At 39.7% G+C, this 27,620-nt stretch overlaps 1 protein-coding gene across 1 annotated transcript in view; it reads left to right on the plus strand.

Moving 5' to 3' along the window:
• Nucleotides 1-27,620, plus strand: part of LOC114046870 (pappalysin-1-like) — a 280,259-nt gene that overhangs the window by 21,013 nt on the left and 231,626 nt on the right. The window contains exon 2 of the mRNA XM_027867446.1: nt 16,838-17,906. Coding sequence (XP_027723247.1) covers nt 16,838-17,906 — 1,069 coding nt within the window. The remainder of the gene's footprint in view (nt 1-16,837; nt 17,907-27,620) is intronic.

Here is a 27,620-nt window from a genome sequence, read left to right on the forward strand (position 1 = left end):
TTTCTAAATCAATATGCAGCTCATCCATTCCTGTTTGATGCTACTGACCTGATGCATTAGAAACTGAACAGGAATCTCCTTTACCACATATCCAGTAAGTCATCAGTCAGCCAACCTCTGCTTGAAGACTTTCAGGAGAAGAAACCATTATCTTGCAAAGCAATCTTTTCTATTTTGGGAAAATTATTTTATTAGGAATTATTAGGAAAGTCTTCTATGCATCTTTGTAAAGCACTACACTGATTGTCATTCCTCTGTTTAAGAAGCTACCATGGCTCCCTATTGCCCCTAGCAGCAAGTCTAAATTGTTCTTGGTATTTGAAGCCCTCCACATTGTTATCCAGGATCTGTATTACTCAGGTAATTATTCTGGACTGCTTATCAGCAAGTCATTTAAATTGTATCACCTAGACAGCTAGTAGATATGTAAAACTACACTAAGACTTTTGGACGCCATTTGTATATGTATGTGTGTTCACACATGTGTTTATATACACACATATACATTTGCAGGTATACATTTGCATTGTCACACTTTTTATTTGTGCTGTACTAAAAAGTTTGGAGGCAGTCAGTGGCTCAATAGATAGAGCACTGGGCCTAGAGTCAGGAAGACCAGAGTTCAAATCCAGCCTCAGACACTTCGTCGCTGTGTGACCCTGAACAAGTCACTTAACCTCTAATTGCCTGACAAAATGGATTCACTGGAGAGGGAAATGGCAAACCACTCTAGTATCTTCGCCAAGAAAACCGCATTTGGGGTCATGAAGGGTTGGACGTGACTGAAATGACTGAACAACAACAATAGGTTTACAAAATGATTTCACATCCATTATCCTACTTGCTTCTTTTATTTATTTTTTTATTTTTATTTATTTATTTTTATTTATTTTGGCTAGACAATGGGGTTAAGTGACTTGCCCGAGGTTACACAGCTAGTAAGTGTTATGTGTCTGAGGCCAGATTTGAACTCTCCAGGGCCAGTGCTCTATCCACTGTGCACCTAGCTGCCCCTATCCTACTTGATCCTTACAACAGCCTAATGAGGTAGGGCAGTTATTCAGACATTTGCTTTACAGATGAAGAAATAGGTTTATAGAGTATCTTCCCTGACTATAGTGACCTACATACAACAAGAATCTTTCCCATGTGTGAATGCCCAGAGTATTTATTGCCTATACCACATGGTTTCCCTCTGCATTACATGTTGTTTGGTATTGTTCTTTGTCTTTTGTGCTAGTCTTGTCTCACCAACAGGATCATAAGTTTTTAAAAGGCAGAGTTTTCTCTCACTTCTGTATTGTGACTCCTACAGTTGTAGGCCTATAGAAGCTAAAAAAAAAATAATGACTTGAAGTAAGGCAGTAAAGGTATGGTGGACATGGATAGTCAATCAGGTAAGGCTTCCTGGAAGTAGTGAATCTTGAATCATATACTGACAAAGCATTTGTAACTCTAGAATGACTAATAAAGGTTCTGATAGAACAATAAGCAATTTCAAAATAGAAACAAACTATGGTATTATCAAATTGATGCCATTTTGTAAATCTTAAACCACATATTTAAACACAAAATACTGTTTTAACATGAAAATATTCCTGTTGGGCAATGAATAAGGCTGGTGTGAAGCAAAATATGGATTTGTGGGAGAAGTTTCAAAGGTGAATTATTTTAAATGATTCATCAAATGCAGAATAGTTACAGAAAGAGTGTTCAACTGGGAGTCAAAAGACTTGAGTTCTAGTTATGTCTTTGTCCCTCTCTGGCCTCATTTTCTTTTTTATTATTAAAGGGGTGTGGCTAGTTGGTTTCTGTTGTTTCTTCCAGCTCCAATATTCTGTGACATTCTGTGATAAGCCCTATGAAACACATTTGACCTATGTTCCATCAGCTTTGCCAACCCAGCCCTGATATTCCTGCTTCAGGAAGTCATTTCAGATTTCACTGGGGTTGCATAGCTCAGACTGACCTGCATTGCCTAATCCCATCATTATCTCCCTTTGCCATCTCTTCTCCTTGAAAGACTAACCTCTCCTCTTCAGTGTAGGCAAGTAGGAGTCAATCATAGACCCACTGGAGAGAAGAACTATTGTCTGGGGTGCACAGCCCACACTGTCTGGTCTGCATTTTTGCATAACTTGTTGTGGTCCTGGCTGCGTTGGGAAATTTACATCACTTGGCTCAATGAGGTGGGAACTGTCTTACCTTCTGCTCCAAGATTGCTTCAGTGTTTTATGCCTTCTAAATCATTACTATTATGTGCATAATAGGCACTAGGAGGAATAGAAAAAATAAAACAACAACAGAAATGTAAGACATTCTTTGTCCTATTGATGCTTACAGTCTAGTTGGGGACTTACACAGAGCTTTCTTATCTGTAAAATCAGTATATTTGATCAAATGGGGAGTTTTTAACCTAGAGAATCCTTGGACCCTGAGAGATTTCCAGGAGGTGATGATCTGTACATTTCTTTTAAAATATATAGTTTGATAACTGTATTTCAGTACAATTGGTTTCTTTTGTGATTCTATGTTATTTTATTTTTTGCGTTAAAAAAAAATGTTCTGAGACAAGAGACCATAGAATTGAAAGACAAACAAAGGGGTCTGAGACTAGAAAAAGTAAAGAATTTCTAGATTAGGTGATCTCTGAGGTTCCTTGTAGCTCTGACATTCTACATTTAAAATTCCTTTTAACTCCATCATTTTATGCTCCATTTTCTAAAGATGCTTTTAAATATTTTGTGTTCTACATTCTAACATTTTGTTTTCTATGGTCCCTCCCCTCTCTGACATTCTATATTCTATGGTCCCTCCCAGCTCTGACATTCTATGTTCTAAGCTCCCTTTTGCTTTCAATGTTCTATATTCCAAGGTCCCTTCTCTTCTCTAGCATTCAATTTATTCTCACCTACTTTTCAATTTTATCATTCTGTATTCCATGGTCTAATATTCTCTGTTCTAAAGTCCCTTTTAATTCCAACACTCTGAATCTGTAAGTTTACTAATTCACACAACAGTTAAGTGACAATGCGAAAGTCAATGTACTATTAAATGCCAGAGTAAAGTGGATGGATAAATGCTAGAGAAGTCCAGCAAAAGTAGAGATTATTAGAGTGAGAGAGAAAGGCCTTTGGGAGGAGACAAAATCTGAAGTAGGCCTTGCAATATTAGGTGGGAGAAGGGAGAGTGAAGGGGCATAACACAGCCCAGTCTCTGAGTCGGGTAGGAACATAATTGTTCAGGGGTCAGTGAAGATACTGGCTTCACTAGACTGGAGAAGGCATATAGATAGGAATCCCTCGTGTTTGCCCATTGCTTTATGTTTTATGAAATGCTTTCAAATGCATTCTCTTGTCTGAATCTCACAACCTCCCTGTAGCATAGGCAGGGCTAGTGTTTAATATACCCATTTTATGATATAAAAAACTAAGGGTCAAAGAGGGACAGATTCATGTAGCTGAAAAGAATTCTTAGATCTCATAATCTGATTAACCATCCCAATTTTTTATTGTGAATCTGTCATTTTTGTGGCATAGACTAAAATTCTAGCAGGCCAACTAATGGTTTGGGGTAACTAGGTGGCACAGTGCACACAGCACTGAGCTTGGAATCAGGAAGACTTATCTTCATGAGTTCAAATCCGACTTCAGACATTTAGCAGCTGTGTGATCCTGGGCAAGTCACTTAACACTGTTTACTTAAGTTTCTTCATGTATAAAATGAGCTGGAGAGAGAATAAGCAAACCTCTCAAGTATCTTTACCAAGAAACCCCCAAATGGGGTCATGAAGAGTCAGACATGAAACAACAACAACAACAAACAAAAACCAGTTTTATAATGTTTTCTTCTTCTGGGCTAGAAATGCCCTTGATTTACTCTGTGGGTTTGTCTGGATATGCTTTGGGAATCCCAACTTTGGACAGGCTACTTTGATGGTTGCTGTCCCTGTGTCATTCTAGAACTTCATAGGGTACCCAGAATTCCACAGAATTTCATAGGTTTAATGCTGGAAAGGACCTTAGTCCAGTTCCCTCATTTTACATGGGAGGAACTGAGGCCCAAGGTCAAATGGGTAGTGACACAGTTAGGATCTGAACCTAGGTCTTCTGAATCCAAATCCATCGTTCTTTCTACTACAACACATGGTCTGTCTCCCTTGACTGTCCTACTGGCTGTTCCACTTAATAGCTGTATTTATGGCCAGATTTTTACCCCTGCCACCAGGTAATGATGAAGTTAAAATGGACAGTGTCTGGTGTTGACTGTCTGGGGACAACACAGTTTTTGAGTAGCAAGTAGTTTCCTGGAAAGCAGCATGTGGCATATGTGTGTGTGTCTGTGTGTGTGTATGTGTGTGTCTATGTGTGTGTGTGAGAGAAAGAGAGAGAGAGAGAGAGAAAGAGAGAGAGAGAAGCTCCTGAGTCACAAAATAATCAAAATTACAAAACAGCAGAATGCTGCTTTTCAAGAGTGGCACTGGGGAGAAGTCAAAGTCGATCTTGTTTGGTCCATGGGGTGCCCAATTAGTGGGGCTAGTGAATCTCTAGAGCAAGAAAGGTTAGAATGGATTTCTTTCTTAAAAAAAAATACATGCTTTCTGAAAGGGAGCGAAATGGAAGGGTTTCTAACAGCCTCTGATAGAGTGAAGTTAAATTTGGTAAGTGGAAGCTATTCTACAAAAAGAAGAAAAATAAATAGCAACACAAGGTGGTGGTAGTGGTGGGGGGGGGGAGGGGTCCAATGTTTCTGCCTGTGTGTGAGTGAAGGGGGGAGGGAAGCAGGGATAAGAGCAGAATATAGACTGGACCTTATCAATGTAATCATTGATGTAGCCCTGTTATCAATGTAATGCTGTCATTTCTAAAACACAGATAACAACATTTGAGAGACAGAACAGGAGTGGTTCATGATCAGTATATATATATGTGTGTGTGTGTGTGTGTGTGTGTATTATATATATATAATGCTTATATATGTATCTATTTTCTTCTTTGAAAAAACATTATGTTCCTTGAGAGGATAGATTGTTTCATTCTTTATATTTGTACCTCCAGTGCATAGGTACACAGTAGGTGCTTAATAAATGTTTGTCGAATGATTCACTTGGAGTTATAGTAAACTAAAAACTCTCTGTTAAAAAAAAAGAAAACAAATCAAATATTGGGCTAAAATAATAAAAATCTAGTGTCCAGGATGAGGGAGCTGATAATTCCACTGTTCTGTGCCCTGATTAGTTTCTACTCGGAATATAATATTCAATTCCAGAATATTGTTATTGTTGTTTTTTAGTCATTTTCAGTTATGTCCAACTCTTCATGACCCCATTTGGGGTTTTCTTGGCAGTGATGCTGGAGTGGTTTGCCATTTTCTTCTCCAGCTGATTTTACAGATGAAGAAACTCAGGCAAACAGGGTTAAGCAGCTTGCCCAGTGTCACACAGCTAAATATATGAGGTCAGATTTGAACTCAGGTCCTTCTAAACCCAGGCCTGGTGCTCTATCCACTGATCCACTTAATTGCCCCAGAATATTGAGGTCATTCCTCAAATTATATCAAGGTGAAGGACAAATAGTGGAAGGCAACAGAATGGTGAAGGGACCAAAACACTTGTCAACTATAGAGATCAGTTGAAGTGACTGAGGAAATAGAAAATGGAAATAGCAAGAGAAGACTTTGGGGGACAGTGACATTCATTGTTTTCAAGGAGTTGAAAGACTATCCTGTAGAAGAGATATTTGTTCTGTTATATCCTTGAAGGCAGATCTGAAAATAATACACGGAAAGTAGACCATTTTCATCTAGGAAGAACTTGGTGACCATTGTAGTTGGCAAAAATAGATGGAACTGCTGCCTCAGGAGGTAATAAGCTCTCTATCACTGGATATCTTAATATGGAGGCCAGATGGCCACTAACCAGAAAAATTGTGGAGGGGATTTCTGCTCAGGTATGAGCAGGACTAGAGGAAGCCTAGGGAAATAATGTGCCCTGCAACTCCAAAATTCTATGGTCTAGGATTCTATTAAAAAGAAAAAAAAGGTTTGTGTTAGTGCAAAATGGTAGAAAGGATTTTAGGACTAGGAGCTATATTCAAAAGAATTTAGACCATCCTCAGGTTAAAAGAATAGCACCTTACTTTCTTAGTATTTGAATTTTTTTTCAAATTGTTTTCACATGTATTATCATTTTTGATACTTAGTTAAAACTCTTAGGGAGATATGGAAGGAGCTGTAATTCCCATCCAGTCTCAAAGAGGGCAGCTGGGTGACACAGTGGATAGAGTGTCATGCCTGAAGTCAGGTAGAGTCATTTTCCTGAGTCCAGATCTGGCCTCAGACATGTACTAGCTGTGTGACTCTGGGCAAGTCACTTAATCCTGTTTGCCTCAGTTCGTCATCTGTAAAATGAGATAGAGAAGGAAATGGCAAACCACTTCAGTATCTCTTCCAAGAATACCCCAAATGAGGTCACAAAGAGTTGGACATGACTGAAACAAGTGCACGAAAACAAGGTTCGAAGATCAAACTGTTATTAAGTGGAGAGTCAGACTAAACCCAAGACTCCTAATCTAGCATTCTTGCCCCCCATGTCATGCTGTTCTGAATCTACCTCCTAACTCAAATAGCCTGCAGATCTGAAAGGACTGTTCTAAACTTAGTTACGTGAGTACGGAAGGAGAACAGTTGCCTTTCCCTTTATCACTCCCCCGCCCTCTCACCCAGCAAAGCAGGACCATCAAAACCCAGAGGTGCCTGGTGCAATCAAAGAGCCTGTCAGTCATTGAGGTTGGCATGGGCTTAGGTAGCCCCCCCTTTTGCTTCTATCCTCATTTGAATTATTTAAGTCATGCTGTGTGAGGGAGAGAGAAGATATGGAGGAGATAGCCTGTATGTTCTCCATGAAATCCCAGTTTCCCTCCCAGTACCGAGGACAGAACTCTGCCAGCTCCTTCCACTGGATCTTCTCTCACCCTATTGCTTGGAACATGGGTATACTTAACCCAAATCTGTCTGTTTTAATTACCCTCCTCTGGACAGATAAAAGCTTTCTATAAGTTTGCTCTCCTGAGCATTCCTCTGTGGCTTCGATAACAGCGATTAAAGTATGAAAGGAAAACAAAATAAGGGGGAAAAAAGAAAAGAAAAAAAAACAGCCCTAACCTTTAGCTCCTTACTCTTGGTCCCCTGACTACTGCTTTCACTGCTGACCTAAATTCCCCTTTCTTAATTGCATTTTATCACCCTTCCTTGTATTCTTTGGGTACCTAACTTACCAGCCTGAGGGAGGGAGGATAAACCCTTTTCCCTTCTCCCACTTCAGTCCTCACAGATTTACCCTTGTTTGTGAAAGATGTGGGAACTACTAAAGCACCTCTGAAATGGGCAGATGGAGGCAGCTTGAGACAAAGGAAATGTATTGGAGTAGGAGTCCAAGGAGTTCAGATTCTGGCTCTTCTGCTTACTACCTGTGTGATCTTGTGCAGCAAGTCACTTCATTTCCCTGGGCTTCACTTTCCTCATCTTTAAGATTGAAGGAGTTGGACTAGATTTGTTGTTATTGTTCAGTGGTTTCAGTCATGTCTGACTCTTCGTGACCCCATTTGGGGTTTTCTTGGCAAAGATACTGGAGTGGTTTGCCATTCCTTCTACAGCTCATTTTACAGATGAGGAAGTTGAGGCAAACATGGTTACATGAGTTGGCCAAAGTCATATAGCTAATAAGTGACTGAGGCCAGTTTTGAACTCGAGTATTCCAGATTCCATGTTTGGTGCTCTATCCACTGTGCCACCTAACTGGACTAGGTAGCCTCTGAGTTTTGTTTTGTTTTTTTTTTTTTTTCCTGCAGCCCTAGAACTATTATCCTATGATACTGTAACCTCTAAGATCCCATCTAACTCAGTCTGTGATCCTAATGAGTCTCAAATCTCCCTATCCAGCTCTGCTTTCCTCCAACCTCACATCTCCAAATGTTTTTTTTTCAGACATCTTGAACAATATATCAGGTAGACATCTTAAACTCAACATGTCCAAAACTGAACTGATTATCTCTTTCCCTAAACTATCCCTTTTTTCAAACTTCCCCATTACTGTCTGTGACAACATCATCTTACCAGTCCCTCAGGCTCACAATTGAGATCCTATCTCTGACTTGTCACTATCTCTCACCCTCCATATCTAATATGTTACCAAGCCCTGTTGATGTCACCTTTGTAATATCTCACATATTCCCCCTTCTCTCCTTCGATACAGCCACCACCCAGGTAGCTCTCATCACCTCACATTTGGGCAATTGCAATAGCCTGCTGGTTGTTTTGCCTGCCATGTCTCCCCACTCCAGTCAATTCTCTATTCCTAAAGTGTAACCCCCCGTACTCAATAAACTCCAGTGGCTCTCTATCATTCTCCAGGTCAAATACAAAATCCTCTCTTTGGTAGTCAAAACCCTTCATAACCTACTTCTCCCCACCTTTCCAGTCTTCTTACATCTTATACTCTCCCACGTGCTCTTTGATCCAGTAACACTGGCCTTTTTGCCATTCTCTAAACAAGACATACCTGCATTTGCTTTGTCTTGGAATGTTCTCCCTCCTAATCTCCATCTCCTGGTTTCCTTGGCTTCCTTCAAATCTGATCTAATATCCCACCATGTACAGGGAGCCTTTCCCAATTTCTACTAATTCTAGTGCCTTCTTTCTGTTAATTATTTCCTTTTTACCCTGTATATAGCTTGTTTGTACTTACTTGTTTGCTTGTCTCCCCCAATAGAATGTGAGCTTCTTCAGGCCAGAGACCATCTTCTTTTCCCTTTCTTTATATCACCATAGCTTAACACAGTGCCTGGCACTTAACAAATGCTTATTGACTGACTATGAGACATTTGTTTATTCTTTTATCCATCAAACACTAAGTGTTGATTATGTTTGAGTCTCTGGTATGGGTAGAGATAGAAATGCAAAGATAAGACATAGCCTCCACACTGAAGGTGCTTACAATCTAGTAGGATGCTAACATATGGATATAGATGGACTTGTACAAATTAGAACTTGATAAATGCACAAGATGACTAGAGAGTGCTTTGTAATGAGATAGGTGAGTAATCAGTTTCCACTGGTGCCATCAGGAAACAAATTCTTCACGCACTCGATTGAGTGAAGCTGAAGAGGAAGGAGGCCATTCCAACTGTAGGAAAGTAAGCAAAGGCCTGGTAGTTGGAAATCACAGAACAATGTTTGGGGACTGTGAATAGAGTATTTGATGGGAAATGGTATGAGGTGGGTTTGCAAGCTTACTTATAGCTGGACCCTGATTTTGGACGGAATTGAATATCAGGCAAGGATGTCTGCCTTTTACTCCTAAAAAAGAAAATTGTCATCATCAGCACCACCACCATTGTTGTCATGTCCTGCATTTGGATAGCATTTGACAGTGAGCTAGACTAGACTGATAATTGCCATCCCCATTTCTTTGCCTATTCAGCTGGGATCCTTCCAACTCTGAAAAGGTCATTGACAAGAATACTTTGCATATGATATGTCCTCCCTCAATCTTTCTTAGGATCATAAACTCATAGAATGTTGGTGCTAGAAGGGACTTTAGAGAACATTTTGTTCAGACCTCTTAGTCTAGAGCTGAGAAAACTTTGTCTCAGAGAGTTGAAGTGCCTTACTTCACCACAGCAACACAGGCCTCAGTGGAAGATTCAGGTGGGCTTAGAACTCAGGTCTCCAGAGTTCCCACATAACCCTTTTCCATTATGTGATAAACATAATAGAAATGTAGTTGCAAATGTAGCAAAAGTAGTTGCCTTTCACATATTAAACTCTTAATAAATGTTTGTTGAGTTGAAATCTGTGTACAGGAAGGAAAGTTTCTGTGATCTTTCCAAGTTTACTTTGTTCTACCACCTAGAAAACATTAATGTCTTCTTTGTTGTTGTTATTTTGCTTAATTAGTATTTGGAGTAAACTTTCTCCGTTTCTCTGGGTTCTTGAGGGTCTTTTGGCTGTCCCCACTACCCTGGTTTTGAAGTTTTCCATCTTCCTACTCTACACTTCTGAGGTATCTGTATTAATGGGTAGAAAGGAACTAAAAATAGATATCCAACTCATGGGAAAACAATAAAGGCATTTCTACTTGAATACAATTTATGGGGAAAACAACATTATGGGGTGGAAAGAGGATTGGAATGAGAATCAGGAGAGCTAGTCTTTTTATTTTGAGTTAATCTTGATGTGCACATATTTAAGTTTTCAACTATTCTTGGGTCCAAGACAATAAGCCAGTAACCTCCCACACCTCTGAAATGACTTGTTTAACATTTGCCTAAGTATAGAAGAAAGGTGATTGTAGTGTAAATTCTAGTAATCTTATACTCAAATCCCAACTTTGTCATTTATTATCTTTTTGATTTTATACAAGCTACTTTCAACTCTCTGGGCCTAATTTCCCCATCTGTAAAATGAAGGAGTTGGTCTAGATCAGAGGTTTTTACCTCTTTTGATGGAACTCTTTGACAGCCTGGGGAAAACTTGAACTCCTCAGAAAAAAGTTTTTAAATCCATACAATAAAATAGAGAGGATTATAAAGAGAACTAATTGTATTGAAATATAGTTATTAAATATTTTTTTAAAAAAGAAAAAGTTTATGGATCCTGAATTAAGAATCTTTGGTCTATAGTATAATAATAATTGGCATCTTTTTTTTTTTTTTTTGGCTGGGCAATGGAGTTAAGTGTCTTGCCCAGGGTCACACAACTAGTAAGTGTCAAGTGTCTGAGGTTGGATTTGAACTCAGGTCCTGCTGACTGGCTGGAGCTCTATCCACTGTGCCACCTAGCTGCCTCTATAATAAGCATCTTAATAGCCCTTTAAGTTTATAAGCATTATCTCATTGGAACCCAACAATTGTACTATGAAGTATGGACTACAGGCATCCTTATCCCCATTTTAAAGCTCAGGAAACTGAGGCTCTAAGAAGTTACATAAATTGCCCTTGTTCACAGAACTAGTATGTAACAAAGATAGGATTTGAGCCCAAGTCTTTCCAACATTCTAGGTCAATACTCTATCCACGACCATTTGTGAGGTTCCTTTTTTCCCTAAATCCCAATATTCTATGACACGGACTCTACCACTTGCTTGAAGAGCCTGGACAAAGTCACAACCTCTCTGGGTCTCATTTTCTTTTCTGTAAAATGGAGGAATTTGAACAAATCAAGTCCAAGGTCCTATAAAATGGTAAGATTCCATTAGACTTCAGAGTTGATATGGATTTATGGTAATGATATGCAAATCACATGCAGAATTATGTGTGGCCCTCCAGCTTGGTACATCTGGATGTGGCCTCCCAGGGAAAATCCTCTGGGATTGTTCTGCCTAGGCTCATACTGGGAAGCACTACTCCCTCATCCTGATCTCCATTCCTGTTCCCCCATTCCCCATCTGTTGGAGGGTCTCTCTGTATGCCCCAGAGTGCATAGTTTGTTTGAAGCACTGTTAGGTGTGAAACAGGAGAAGAAAAAAGTAGCTTTAGCTATTGAAGAATACACATGGCAATATGAATTTTTGGGAGGAACAGACTTTACAGAGAAATAAACAAATTCCATAACCCTGGCCCTGAACTTCCCAGTTTGCATTCTCCTGTCTCCTTTCCCAGGTAAATATTTCCCGGAGAATTTCTGGGAACATTGTCTCAAACCTCTCTTGTCTTCTAATATGTTTTTGTTTTGCCTCCTCCCTCCCCCGCCCCTTGGTTCCTAGGAACCCTACTCTTTTGCCTGTCTCCTCTACTTCTAAGTCTATTCCTCGCCTTTTTCTTTCGCTTTGTCTCTTGGGTTCTTGCTCTCTTCCCCTTTTCTGTCTTTGCTTTGAACAGAGGCACAGTCAGAGCAAAAGCTGGTCTCAGAAAGGTTCTGAACTGAGGGCACCCTACAGATGTATAAACATTTTACCTTCCTAACCCTGGGATCTCCCTTCCAAAGGCAACAGGAAAGGGGGGGAACTAAGAGACCCAGCAAAATAAAAGAGGGGTTGGGGGGATGGCCTGTTTCAAAATTTTCAATTTTCCCATTAGAGGTGACTTTCCTTCTCCTTTGAGTGGGTGGGGGGGGGATGGGGAGAGGAGAAGGAGGGGTCAGGGCTGGGAGGTGGGAAAGAAAATACAATGAGCCCTCTGGTAACCTTTGCTCTTGTTGATACTAGACAAGACCACACTGTTAATGAGTGATCGTTAGCAGATGGCTGTTGAGTAACTTGGTTAGAATCAGAAGTGAGGGCTGAGACCCTGGGAGGTGTGAGGGAGGGAGGAGGCCTTAATATTTTGTCTCCTAATGCCGACTAAGGTGACAAAGATTTATGATTTCCAAGTGGGCTCCTTTGGTGGGAGTTTGTGGAGGTTTTCATGTTTTTGGCAAACTGACTCATGGGCGGTAATATGGGTGCCATATTTTTCTTATGTTCTTGTGTATTTCATTCTCTTCCCACTTACTTTTCTTGCTACAAATCCCAGACTATCAAGCCCAAGAGCATAGATAGAGTCAGTATCTTTTGATTTCCTGTGTCCTTTCAGTTCTAGTTCTAGAGATATGAATGAGCACCCTTCATCTCACTGTTCCTTTCTTTCCTGTCTACCAACTCCTTTAACAATCTCTATACTCTTTGTCTTTCTGATAGTTTCTCCTTCTGCTGGCTCCTTCCTCACCTCCTACTGAAATACTCAGGTCTCTCGTGTCCTTAAGAAAAACAGTACACCTTGCCACCCTCTCAAGATGTCATCTCAAGATCTTCCCCAGTAATAGTCCAAGGTGGCAACTTGCATTTCCTCATTTTCTACTTGCTCTTCAATTCCCTGCAATGTGCTTTCCAATCCTTACCTCTCTACAAGATCACCAATCACCTCTTTTTTTTTAATTTTTTAATTTTTTTTTTGCTGAGGCAATCAGGGTTAGGTGACTTGCCCAGGGTCACACAGCTAGTAAGTGTCAAGTGTCTGAGGCCGGATTTGAACTCAAGTCCTCCTGACTCCAAGGCCAGAGCTCTATCTACTGCACCACCTAGCTGCCCCCGACCAATCACCTCTTAACTCCATTGCCCTTTTTTTCATTTTTCATCCTCTTTGACTTTTTTTTTTTTTAATATTAGACTTTGCTGGACATCTCCTCCTTCTGGATACTTTCCCCTCCCTTGTGCCATTGTGTTCTCCTGGTTTTTCTCCTACCTGTTAGACTATTTCTCCATCTCTTGAAAGGTTTCAACTTTTTCCTCTCTTCCTCTAAATGTCAATCCAAAGCTCATACCTCCTGAGCTGGAAGGCATCAGAAGCTATCTAGTCCAGCCCCTTTATTTTAAATTTGAGGAAACTGAGGCCCAGTTAAATGACTTGACCAATGTCGTACAAGTAGTTATATTGTCTCCATCAAGGGAAATTCTATCCTCAGATCTCTTCTCTCTCATCACTCTTTTCGGGTGACTCACATACATGCATGTGGGGCGGCTAAGTGGTGCAATGGGTAGAGTGTCAGGCTTGGAGTCAGGAAGACTCATCTTCCAGAGTTCAAATCTGGCCTAAGACACTTACTAGCTGGATGACCCTGGATAAGTCACTTAACCCTGTTTGACTCAGTTTCCTCAATTGTAAAATGAGCTGGAGAAGGAAATGGCAAAGCACTCCAGTATCTTTGCCAAGAAGACTCCAAATGGGGTCATGAAGAGTCAGACACTACTGAAAACAACAGAATAACAAAACATGCATATAGGTAGGCAGGTAGAACGGGGTTTCATGTTTGGGATTTCACTGGTATAATGAACTCCTTTGAAGAAGTTCATTTTAATATTGCAAATGTCAAATGCTTTGCAGCTTATAGTCTTTAATTTTTTGGAGGCAAGACTTGAACCTAGGTTTTCCTTATTCTCAGGCTAGCTCCCTTTCTACTTCACCATGCTGCTTTTTGTGCACCCCCACACTTCCCCCCCCCGACACACAAAAAAGGCATCATAGTATAGGGAACAACTCTGGAACTAAGACCAATGTGTGTATGTTGTGTGTGTGTGTGTGTGTGTGTGGTGTATATGTACACATAGGCAGCATTCATGAATGTATACAGCCCTTAGCTCGCCTGAAATGCAGGTCCACAGCTATACTAGCTTACAGGATATTTACATCTGATATCCTATTGGCATTTCATACTTAAATTGCCCAAAACTGAATCCATCATCTTCTTCCTCTCACCTCCCTCTTCTCTCCTGTTGATGTTGCCAATATCCTCCCAATACCCACCCCCAAAACTCAAACCTCTGATTCTTCCTGGCTTCCAGTGTCCAGTTAGTTTTCAAATCATGTCAATTTTGCCTTGGCAGTTTCTTTTGACTATCCATCTCATTTTTTCCATTCACATAGCCACTAGCTTAGTTCAGTTCCTTATTAATTCTCCCTTGGATTATTGAAATAGCTTCCAAATACTTTCCCCCATTCCCAGTTTCTTCCCCATTCTCAAACTCATCCTTCACACAGCTGTCAAATTAATCTTCCTGGTGATCAGTCTGACCATATCACTCCTCTTTTCAAAACCTTTGGAAGGCTTTCCCTTCCCTGTGTGACAAAATACCCTCTTTAGACCAGCATTTAAGGTTTCCATGATCCAGCCACCCTTTCACCCTTATTTCACACTCTTCACTTCTATGCCATCTAATTTTCTAACCAGATTAGGCAAGTAGGTATTCCCAGGTCATGTCCTATAATCTCCCTCCTCTATACATTGCATAGGCCATCTCTTCCTTGCTTGAAATGCACTTTCCCTGCTTCTCTGATACATGAAATGACTTTACTTACTGCAAGATACAGGTGAAGTGACATTTCTTCCATAAAATTTTCTGAGATGCCACCAGATGAAAGCAATCATTCTCTTCTCCTTTCTTATAGTGCTTTGCCTGGTCTGTCCTTTGTCTTTATCATATTTTACTGTATCTCATACATGTTTGTTGACATGCTGTGTGGCCCCTGTCATGTTATCTGCTCACTGAGAGTAGAAATTATGTCTTTTTTCACCTTTGTAACCCCAGGAGCTTGTACATACAGTAGTTGAAATGTAACCAGCATTTGCTGAATTATATTGATTGTGAATATAGAGTAAGAAAAAAAGATATGATTATGAGAATGATTTATTCATCAGTTAACATTTCTTAAATACCCATTATGTGCAGTATATTTTCCTAGGTCAGGTTAAGATGACCAATGGAACATAGTTCCTACCTTCAAGTAATTTTGAGTCTAAAAGGAGATTTAAGGTATTTATTGGGATAAATATGATGCAAATTAGGATAGGATTGGTGTACAAAATGAGCATAAAATGCCTTGAGATTAGCTTAGTGAATTGGGCTTAGAGATCTAATGGAGATTGGTCAGCAAGAAGTTGCCAGATTGAGACATTCTCTGACATAAAGAGAAAGAATAGCTATGTTCATACTTAGTGCAAGACCCTAAGTTCAATGTCTGAATAAAGACTGTGAGGACATTCTCAATTTATTATGCTGGACATTCTCCATGAGCATCCTATTAGCGCTAATGGAAAATGTGCAGCTTAAGTTATGATGGCAGAAATCAATCTTGAGCCTGAAGTAGAAATTGTCTAAAAGGGTATATTGCATTCATTTTTATCTCCCTCTCTTCCCTTTCTCTTTCTGGCTCATCTGTTATTGTCCAGTGACCATTCTATATTCTGTATTTCACAGAGACCTCAGATTTCAGAATTTCAAGGCACCTTAAGGGTCACCCAGTCTAGTTATTATTGTTGTTGTTCATCCTTCCTTTTGGAAGAGGACCAATGACATCATGACTGTGATGTCTTGAGTTGCTAGTGAATTGGATTTAAGTGAGGCAGAGCTGGGCAAAGTCTTCTAGTGGTATCAAACTCAAATAGAAATGCCTCCCTGTTGGCTGCCTATTGACTTAGAAAACCACAAAATAACATTATCTATGTTGTGTTGTATTTTTATTTACTTCATTAAACGTTTCCTAATTACATTTTAATTTAGTCCTCTGCACTCTAGTACTGGGAATTTTGCCTGCCACAAGCTTGATGTCTTGTCTGGTCCGGTTCCTACTTGAAGCATCTATATAGAAGGGATTGGACTGGATGATCTCTGAAGTCCTTTCCAACTCTGAGATTCTAAAACTAAAATATTCTTTTAAATAGAGAACCTTATAGATCTGTTCCTTCATCCCCTTACAGTTTATTAAGTGTTTTGTTCTGCAATTTTTATGTACCTATAGAATACTATGTATTACAGCTACCTGTATTTGTCGTATCACCGTGTTAGACTGTAAGCTCTATGAAGGAAGCAATTTTATCTTATTTAAACTTTATTTTACCATACCTAGCATAGTCTTCTACATTCAGTATGCTGAACCTATGAAAGTATGAATGCATAAATGTCAGTTCAAGACAAGGCATATATCTTCATAAAGACAGACAGGGTAGTTAGGGCAGGGATGAACAAAAGAATAGATCTAGAGATAAAATCAGCAAAGCCATTTTCTGAGGTTTCCTCTGGAAGATCAACAGTGAAGTAGAACCTTCACTACCCTATGGATAAAATTGATACAGATACAAAGAATGACTTTCCTTTATAGTGAATGTCACAGCTTGCCTGGCCTCTGGCCAGGAAATAAGAGTCATATCTAGTTTGCACGTCTGGAGCACTTGACCCCCAATTCTCCTGTCTAGCTATTGCAGCGGCTTAATTGCTAAGATAGATTTTCATAAGTTGGGAAGGGATGGGGAAACAATTTTGTGTTTTGTTATGTTTATTCATTCATATTTCTTTCTTGGGGACACATAGGACTGTATGACAAATGTTCTTACACCTCTCGTGACCGAGGATGGGCCGTGGGGATTCACACCATCAGTGACCAGGGCAGTAGAGATCCCCGTTACTTCTTCTCCATGAAGACGGACCGGGCTCGGAAGGTGACTACCATCAACGCTCATCGAAGCTACCTCCCTAATCAATGGATGCACCTTGCTGCCACATATGATGGACGATTGATGAAGCTCTATGTGAATGGTGCCCAGGTTGCAATGGGTAGTGAGCAAGTGGGTGGAATCTTTAGCCCTTTGACCCAGAAGTGTAAAGTGCTCATGCTTGGTGGGAATGCACTAAATCATAATTATCGGGGTTACATCGAGCATTTCAGTCTTTGGAAGACAGCTCGATCTCAAAAAGAGATTATATTGGATATGGGGCAGGCAAATCACGGACTAGGCACTGGACTACCTCAGCTTCTTATTCAAGAGAGTTTAGAGAACATGAAAAGCATGTGGTCTTCTATGAAAGATGGAAGCAGCCCCAAAGTTGAATTCAGCTACCACCATGGTTTACTGCTTGATACTAGTCTGGAGCCCCCCTTGTGTGGGCAGACCCTCTGTGACAATATAGAAGTGATTGCCAGTTACAACCAGCTCCCTAGTTTCCGCCGCCCCAAACTGGTACGTTACCGAGTGGTGAACATTTATGATGACAACCATGAGAATCCAACAGTCAGTCAACAGCAGATTGAATTCCAGCACCAGCAACTGACAGAGGCCTTTGACCGCTATAACATCACATGGCAGCTGGAAGTGCTGGAAGTTAAGAATTCATCCCTGCGCCATCGTCTTATCCTAGCCAACTGTGATATCAGCAAGATTGGAGATGAGAACTGTGACCCTGAGTGCAATCACACTCTGACAGGTTATGACGGTGGCGACTGTAGGCACCTCCGACATTCAGCATTCAGCAAGAAGAAGCAGAATGGCATATGTGACATGGATTGTAACTATGAAAGATACAACTTTGATGGTGGAGAGTGCTGCAACCCCGAGATTACTGATGTCACCAAGACATGCTTTGACCCAGACTCTCCATACAGGTAGGCATCTTTTTAAGCAAAAATCTTGTGCGAACAGTACTTATAGTTGTTAGTGGAGACATTTCTATCTCTACTCTGCAGATGAGAAAACTGAGGCACAGAGAGACAAAGTGAATTATCCAAAGTCCCAAAGCTAGGTAGTGGTGGAGGTAAAACTAGGAGCCAGGTCTTTTGACTCCCAGGTTCACTGTCCCCACTTTTTTTATGCTGGCTCTAGATGGCATATGCATGAGGAGAGACAGGGGAAAGATGGAATGAATACTCAGCCTATTTAATAATTGACTGAGCTTCCACTGTGGACTGTATAATAAAACTAGAAACTCAGAACCAAAACCATGCTGAAACTGGTCTAGGCTCACTTCCGGGAATGTCCTGCAACCCTGAGGACAGGAGATCCCAAGTCAAGAACCAACTCTTCTGAACTTCTCTGGTTAAAACTGGACTGTTGATTGTTGCTTTCCATTTAACATGTATAATAGTGGACTTGCTGGTGTTTTCAGCATGTTTGCTGATCTTTGAATGTTTTTTGTTTTGTTTTGTTTTATTTTGTTTTTGCTGACTCTTCTCTTAAAAAGCGCTAGCCTTCTGAACACAAACACAATACCTATGGGGAAAGGGATGCTGGCTCAGGGTTAGGGAGGTGGGCTGGGAATCAAGGAGTTATGGGAGTCAGAAAATATAGGAGCCTCTCTGTTTGACGCATAGTCTTGAACTTTCAAATGCAGAATTTTAGAACTTGAAGGGACATAGTACTCCCTTTGTTTGGACCTCAGTTTCCTCTTGTGCTAAATAAATGGCTTGGACTAAGTCCCTTATTGTCCCTTTCAAATCCAAAATTCTGTGATTCAGTAGTTCTAGGTTAAGGACAAGTAATGAATGGGAGAATATTTTAGCTCCTAGAATAGTCTCCTGGAATCCATAACACTCCCTCCCTATCCCTCTCCTCCTTTCAAGGCAGGGGTTCTCAACTTGTGTGTGCCATGGACCCTTTTGGAAGTCTTGTGGAGCCAATGGACCTCTTCTAAGCATAATGTTTTTAAATAATTGAAAGAAATGCTCATTTTCAGTTAGGGTTTAATGAGGAAAAAGTATATACTTATTTATATGTATATATATGTGCGTATATGTATACATATACACATGTATGTATATGTAGACATATACACATGTATGTATATGTAGACATATACACATGTGTGTATGCATATATACACATATATACACATATGTTTACTACCCAAGTTTATGATACTCCTGAAATCTATCCATGGACTCTTTGGGGGTCTAGACCTCAAATCAAGGATACCTGTTCTAAGGGAAAGTATAGAGAGGTCCATCAATCAAAAATAATTTATTAATGAGTTTGGAACTATGCCCAATCTTATGTAAGGGACTGCAGATGAAACAGGAGTCTGACTTGGTCCTCTTTTTTTTTTTTTTTTTTTTGGTGAGGCAATCAGAGTTAAGTGACTTGCCCAGAGTCACACAGCTAGTGAGTGTTATGTATCTGAGGCCGAATTTGAACTCAGGTCCTCCTGACTCCAGGGCCAGTGCTCTATCCACTGCACCACCTAGCTGCCCCTTGTGCCACTTCACTGCCCCTTTGGTACCTTTATTCAAAGAGTTTGTAGTTTTTTGGGGGAGACAGGACTAATATTCTTAAGAAAAATAGTGAATCACATAGGGCAGTATTGAATTTGATGATAAATAATGCTACAGATTTTAAATTCTTTAGAGGTTCAGAGGAAAGGGAGGGAAGGGATAGTTAGGGAAGGTGCCCTAGCAAAGGTTGGGCTTCAGATGGTCCTTAAAGAAGGGGTAAGGAATAATATTAACAACAACAACAACAACAACAATAGTACTTATATAACATTTTAAGGTTTGCAAAGTGCTTTACATAATCAATCACATTTGATCCTCACAACAATCCTGTGAATTAGGTGATACTACTGCTCTTATTTTACAGATGGGAATAAGAGGATCCTCTAGGTGGGAGGGCATTATTCTACCTGAGGAGAAAATAAGAATGAGGGTAGAATGCAAACTAATAGAAGGAAATGGCAGACAGAATCACTTTAGATCCTGAAACCAGAGAAAAATTCTGCAAGGAGGTTATGTGAAATCAGATTATTTTACCTCTCTCAGTTGTCCTTTCTGTGAGAGGGAGGAATGAGTCTATTCATTGGACTAAACTTGATAACCCCTGAGGCTCTTTCTAGCTCCAACAGTCTGTGATCTGACATTCTACATTCTCAAGTCCCCTCAAAGATGTACTATCTAACCTAAGTTAACCTTACAGCTCTAAAATGTAATGTTCTATGTTCTCTTCCTGCCCTAAAATTCTGTGTGCTAGGGTTTCTTCCATTGCTAAAATTCTATGATTTGATTATTGTTACTATGATGGTTTAAAAAGTGAAATATACATTCTTTAAACTGACAGGCAAAATTTATCCCACCTCAGTGTTCAGGTCTAAGAGAGGGATTCTGGCATGTGCAGATTATACTTGAAAAAGCCAACAGTGCCTGCTCAAACCATGTCTTGTTCCCTAATTCACTGGATTGTGATTGCCCAGAATCTCTGACTACAACCACGTGCCAGTGTTTTGAATGAGCACCAGAGATGCAAGTTTTCTGGCAGGGAAAGCAATACACACTGGATTAAACCAACCAAACAAAGACCTTTCTCTTGAAAATACCTAAGAATTGCTGTACTCAGCCACAATGGCCCAAACCACATTAGCTCCTGTGGACAAAGGGAAGCCTGTGGAAACCTGTGTGTAAAAATGGAGAAGGGAATGGTTTTGCTCAGGTGATTGTGAGGCTTAGGTTCTGTTTTGGGATATGAGCTTTCCTTGCTTTGAAGTCTCTTAACCTCATTCCACTCCCTTGCCGTGCTAGTCATGTTCTTTCCTGCCTAGCTCCTTTTGTCTCCTCAAGGGAGTTTTCTGTGACATGCATTCTACTATGGGTCCCCGTGTAAGGCAGCTTAGAGTGTATGTATAGTGTGGTAGGAGAAGGGAGGCAAGTCCTGCCCCTTCCATATACTGGCTGTGTGATTATAGGCAAGTCACTCAACCTCTCAGGGCATCAGGCAACTTTGTGAGGTTTTAAGTTGCAGGAAAGGTGCTGAGCTTCATTGTTCTTCACCAGGACATTTCTATAATAATGAAATAATAAGAAGGAAGAAAGGAAGGAAGGAAGGAAGGGAGGGAGGAAGGAAAGAGGGAAGGAAAGAAGAAAAGAAGAAAGGAAGGAAGGAAGGAAGGGAGGAAGGGAGGAAGGAGGGAGGGAGGGAGGGAGGGAGGAGGAGATGGACTTGTTATCAAGAGATCTAAGTTCAAATCTTGCCTTGTATTTCTAGTTTAGGGTTCTTAAGCAGGTAGTTTTACCTCTATGAGACTTAGTCTCCTGAACTGTGAAATGAGAAATAATAGTAATTATGCTGCCTACCTCACATGGTTATTGTAAGTAGTATGTTTTGTAAACCTTAAAATACTTTATAAAGGTAAGTTATTTAAGAAAACCCAATATATTAACATCAGAACTTAAGGAACTGATCAACTAGTGAGATGCTGGCTTGAGTTGGAAAAGGTCTTCAATGGAACTGTGGTTCTCATGATGCACTGAAGACAGAATTCAGTTTACTCTTAAAAATGGAAAGAAAAGAAGAAAAAAGCCCCTAAATTTAATGCATAGCTTTTTAGGAAAAAAGATGAAACCCCTCTATACTTCCAGTTGGCTAGGTCAGCATATATCTATGAATAGTGTCTCTATTATTGGATGAGTGTGAAATCTGTCTTTCCATAAAAAGGTCATAGAGTTGGAGCAAGAAGGTACTACTAATAACTGCCATCAATATGATGCTTTAGGATTTGCAAAACACTTAGCATTGGTTATCTCATTTGACCCTCAAAACAATATTACAAGGTCAGTCATGCAGGTTTTATCACTCCAGTTTTTCATTTGAGGACCGTGAAGCCTAAACATTTGGGTGACTTGCCCAAAGTTGAACTACTAAGTTTGGCTAGCAAGTAGCAAAGCCAGGATCCAGACTTAGGTTCTGTGACTCAAGATTCCACATTTCATCCACGACACCATGTTGTCTCTTCTAACCCATGCCACCTCATGCTGTCTTGCATTGATATTGTAGGCCAAGAGTAGTTACCCACCAGATTCTCAAGCCAAAATAGGGGTCAGCAACATCAAACAGGGTATTGGACAGATTTAAGAATAATAGAATATTATAGCTAGAAGAAACTTAGAACCTAACAAAGTCCCTCAGAAGCTATCTAGTCTAACACATGCCTGAACAACAATCTCTTCTACAAAATATCCCAGGACTGATCATCTGGCTTAAAAGCCTCTAGTGAGGAAAAACTCACTATCAAAAACTATTTGCATTTAGATAGTGTGTTTAGAGTTACAAAATGCTTTATACATAGTATATTATTTGTTCTTCCCAACAATCTTGGTAGACACTCCAGAAATCCCTATCTTACATAAGAGGGAACTGAGTGTTGGTTAGAGGGATGAAGTGATTGGATAATGGTTACACATGCCACTAATAAATGTGAAGGGTGGGATTTGAACACAGGTCTCTAATAACTCTTAATGTGCTAGTATTACACATCTACTATGTCATGCTTCCTCTTTAACAGCATATTAGAGGTTAAAGGGACAATTTAAAACTCATCTGAGTCAATCACCTCCTTTGACAGACAAGAAACTAAGGCCAGGAAAGATTACCTGACTTGCCTAACACTGCATACATACATGTTTACATTATGTACATATATATATATATACACATACAAACCTACATATATACATGCATACATACATACAACAGCTAGGGGTAGATTTGGGGCTAAAATCCAGATCCCCTGATTCCATGTCTGTTGCTTTTCTACATCATCCATAGCACAGTGCCCTGTATGTAGTTAAAGGGTCTTTTGAATTTAGTTTAATTTGTGTTACATCCACATGATCAACCTTGACTTTTCTGCCGTCATCAGCTTCAAGAAGCTATTGACAACTGTTACTGCCTATGTGGTACTCACTCATCCCTTTCCATTCATTTATTACCATCCCCGAATGTGGATATTTTAAAGCCATGTTAAAAAAAAAAAGGAATAGTTCAGTACATAAGGATATTAGCTTAGAGAAGAAAAAAAAATTGTGGGCAATTCAATTCAACAAATATCTATTGAATACCTGCAGAGTACTGATAATTATGTTAGATCCCAGGAGAGATATTAAGTCAGGACATTTGAAGAGCTATCACAATAAAATGAGCTTGTTTTGGGTAGTTCTGAGTACCACTAGGGCCAGTGGGCAGCAGTGACAGAATGATTTGGACTTAGGGTAAGAAAGAACCATCCAAAAATTAGAGATATTGAAAAACAGAATGAGTTCCCTCACAAAGTAGTTGAATTCTTATCCCTGGTAGTGACCCAAGTAAGGCCACTTGTCAGGGATGTTCTAGAGGGGATTCCTGTAATATGCTCTTGAGGTGATGCACGGTTGTGGTGAGCCGGGAAGTCAGATGTTTCTCCCAGTTTTGAGATTCCATGATCCCATGTTTCCTGATTTTTGCTGATTATATTCCACCCTACATTCTAACTCTTTGGTGGCTTTAGTAACATGTTTATGTGGTCTTTAAGGTTTACAAAACATTTTCTTGACAATTACACTGTAAGACATAGAGTACGAATACTGTTATCCCCATTTTGTTGATGAGAAAACTAAGGTTCATGGAGTTTAAATGGTGTTGTTACGAGTCATGTAACCCATCAGCGTTGGAGTCGGAATTTGAACCCAGATTTTCTAGTGTTATTTTTTTCTTTCCCTATAACAGGATACTTCTTTTTCAGAGCTCACCTTTGTAATCTCAATGTTCACTGATTTTACTGCATTTATGATACCCATTTTACAGAAGAGGAAAGTGAGGTTTAGAGAGATGTAGTGTTTCGTCCATAATCACTTAGCTAGTGATGAGGAGAATACAAATAGAAACAAGAAAATGTGCCAAAGGGTGACATTTGAGGGGGTGTTCCTGCAAAGAGGATTAAAGTATCCAGGTTCAACTTGACACCCAAATTGATGAGGAACAGTTAATAACTAGCAGGCACTATGACAGGTTGAAATTTGCAGTCCACATGATAGCAGTCAAGTATGTCTGTTGGAAGCACATATTGAGAGAACTCAATCACCACTGCAGAGATGCAGGCTTGACAGAAGCATGGAATTCTGTCAAAAGGCTTAAGGAGTGAGTATCAATTGAGGGCACTCTACATGAGACTTTGAAAAGGAAAAGGAGGCAGGAATGGTTAATACAAACCGGCAAGTCTTAGGAAATGCAGAGGGAAGCCTGAAACTCCATCTTATGTGCCCCCTCCAGCCTTGGAGTAGTGCAGCCAATCCATATGGTTCTTTTTTGGACAAATCTTCCAAAGTATGAACAGTGGTACGTTAGGGATGGAATTTCACTTCTGAATATGGGTATCTCAATTTGGGAACAATTGAGGGTTTGGAGTGGGGGCAAGGGGAGAGAAAAACAAAACAACAACACATTCCTTGATTGTTAGTGGACTTTTTCTTTAAAAACAAACTATTTTTTTCTTTTTTAAAGACAACAGGGATGTTCCGTAGAGACCAGGTTGTTTTTATATATGTATACACACCCATATGTATATGTATATACATACACGTAAAATATATATTTTTATCGGTACTAATTCAACATTATAAGAAGTTTTGGGGAAAAGGCCAAAAAGAAGACCCTTTATAAGTCTGAGATATAAGGTTGTAGGTTCTAAGGTCCCAGGTCTATGGTTCTCAGGATAGTAAGTATAGAAGACTAATTTCTCCTTGAGATAAGGTAGTCTTCAGTCTATCTCACCTCACTGTTAACTAACAGAAGTGCTTGAGTCACCTAAGTGGTTATCACCACTTGGTAGGATCCTCAGAATATAATCCCTTGTTTTTCTATCTGAAAATCTTGCAAAGAAAAATCAGGATCGATCCTGTTTGAGAACTCTTAGGTAAAAGGAAAAACCCATTCAAGGGGGAAAAGAGTTTTAATCAATGAAACCAAATTCTTATCATACAATAGATATTAATTGAACAACTGTTAGAGAATATAAGACCTAGGATGGACCTTAGAGGTCACCAAGACCAACCTTCCCATTTTCCAGAGGTAGAAACCAAGGCCAAGAAAGGCAAGAACCTCAAGCTATTCCATTGCCCCATATTGCCTCTTTTACATTCAAAGCATGTGCTGAGTACTTTGGAGACAATAAAACATGGTCCTTGTCTTCAAGGCAAGTCTCATTATTTGTTTTGGAAGACAAAACTAATTCATGCATAAAAATGTTCAAAAAACAGTGAGGGACTACCTTGGCTGAAGCATAGGTTTGGTGAAGTGGAGCAGTGTGAAACATGACTGGCCCAACAGGTAGACAAGTGTCAGGCTAGTGAGTGATTTAAATGTGGAATTTGGACTTTATCCTCTAGTTAGTGTGGAATTATTGGAGATGTTTGAACAAGGGAGGGACAGGGCACAGGTGATATTTTAGGAAGCTTAATTGGATTGTGATAGATAGGATGAGTTGCAGGGTAGAAGGATTAAATGATGAAAAGTGATCCTAACCATGACCAACTGGTTATCACGGTGTGTGGCAAACTCTGCGAATGGATTGCACCTACAAGACTGAGGACAGCACATAGACATGGAGGTCGTTTTTGAGATACTGCCCACATCAGAGTGAAATCAAGGCTGGGCTTCTTCACATTTTTAGCTGTTAGGATGTCAATGGCACTGTTGTTTTTTCATTTGATGGCTTGCCCACATGTTCAAAGAGCTTCTCTATTAGATTTGAAGTCTGTTTCTTGGTCACCATATTCTGCCTTATTTTTGAAATTAATATCCAACTTCCTTTTAAAATTATTTTTATTAGAGCAGCTGTATTTCATATTGAAAACTTTTTTATTTTAAATCACCTTCATTTTCTGAATATACTCTCTTCCTTCCTTACTTAAGTGAGCAGCCTTCATAACAAAGAATTTTTAAAAGAAAAGAAATAGTTCAACAAAAATGCCTAACAACTTATTTGAGTATAACAGAATGTGGAATATTATATACCAATATTCACCTACCTCTTCAAAGAAGTGAAGGAGGTACATTTTCTCAACTATACACTAGGGCCAAGGAAACCATGCTTCCAAAGTCAATTGAATACTATTTCTCCCTCTATAGGAGGCAACATAGTGTAATAAAAACAGAAATAAATAAAAATAAAGAAATGAGCAAGTAAATAAATAAATGGATGGATGGTTGAATGAATGAATGAATGAATGAAATGTTTTGGTCTGAGCCAGAAAACTTGGGACTAACTAGCTGGCTATGGGGCAGCTAGGTGTCAGAATAGATAGAGCGGCCAGGCCTGGAGTCAGGAAGACCTGAGTTCAAATCTGGCCCTGGACATTTATTAGCTATGGGCTAATAGTCACTTAAACTTGTTTGTCTCAAGTTCTGCAGCTGTAAAATGAGCTGGAGAAAGGAAATGGCAAATTACTCTAGTATCTTGGCCAAGAAAATCCCAAGTGGGGTCACGAAGAGTCAGACACAACAGAAACGACCAAAAAACAACAACCTGCTATTAAATATTGAACAAGTTTTTCAGCTTCTTTGTGTTTCAGTTCATACAATATAGTTTCATGGAAGCATTTTTTTTTTCCCTTCACTCAATTCAATGTAATTACTCAGATTTTTATTAAGTCCATACTGGATACAAGGCTCAGGTACTAAGATATATAAAGACAAAAAGGAACAATCCATGCCCATGAGGAACTTCCATTCTATTGAGGGAACACAACAGGGCCAGAAATAAGCATGGTACAAGGACAAGTAAGGAGAGAGAGAGAGGTGGCTTCACAGAGGAAGTGACACTGTATTGAAGGAATGTAAGGTTTTTGGAAAGGTGGTGAATTGAATGAAGAATTACCTGTGAGGATATATGGAAGTAGAAGATGGGATATCAAGTTATGGGAATGATAAGTAGTCCATTTCATCTAGGATATAGAGCTTTGAAGGGGATAGTATGTGTCTCTTTGTGTGTATGTATATATGATAATAGATATGTATATATACACATTCATATATATGTGTGTGTGTATATCTGTGTGTGTTTTTGTGTATACATTGACAGATAGATCATGAAGGTCTTTAATTCTAAGCTAAGGAGTTTGTATTTTATACTCTAGAGTCTAGAGTGGGGAAGCTACGGCCTCGAGGCCACATGTGGCCTTCTAGGTCCTCGGATGCAGCCTTTTGACTGAGTCCAAGTTTTACAGAACAGATTCTTTTATCAAGTGGATTTGTTCTGTGAAGTTTGGATTCAGTCAAAGGGCCCCACTTGTGGGCCTACAGAGCCATGTGTGGCCTTGAAGTCATAGGTTCCCCACTCCTGCTCGAGAGTCTAGACAATGGGGAACCACTAATGGTTTCTGAGCAGAAGAATAATGTTTTATGACTGCTGTCCCTTTGAGAGATTAAAGAAGTATTGTTCTCACTCAGGATGATACTTTTGGAAGCTTTGGGGAGAATGACTTGGAACATGGAGAAACTAGAATCAGGGAAATCAATTAAGAGATAATTATAGTAGTCCAGGTGATAGATAATGAAAGTAGGGAACTGCAGTACTGACTGGATGA

The sequence above is a fragment of the Vombatus ursinus genome, unplaced genomic scaffold (genome assembly GCF_900497805.2).
Source record: "Vombatus ursinus unplaced genomic scaffold, bare-nosed wombat genome assembly UNPS02014786.1, whole genome shotgun sequence".
Classification (NCBI taxonomy): Eukaryota; Metazoa; Chordata; class Mammalia; order Diprotodontia; family Vombatidae; genus Vombatus; species Vombatus ursinus.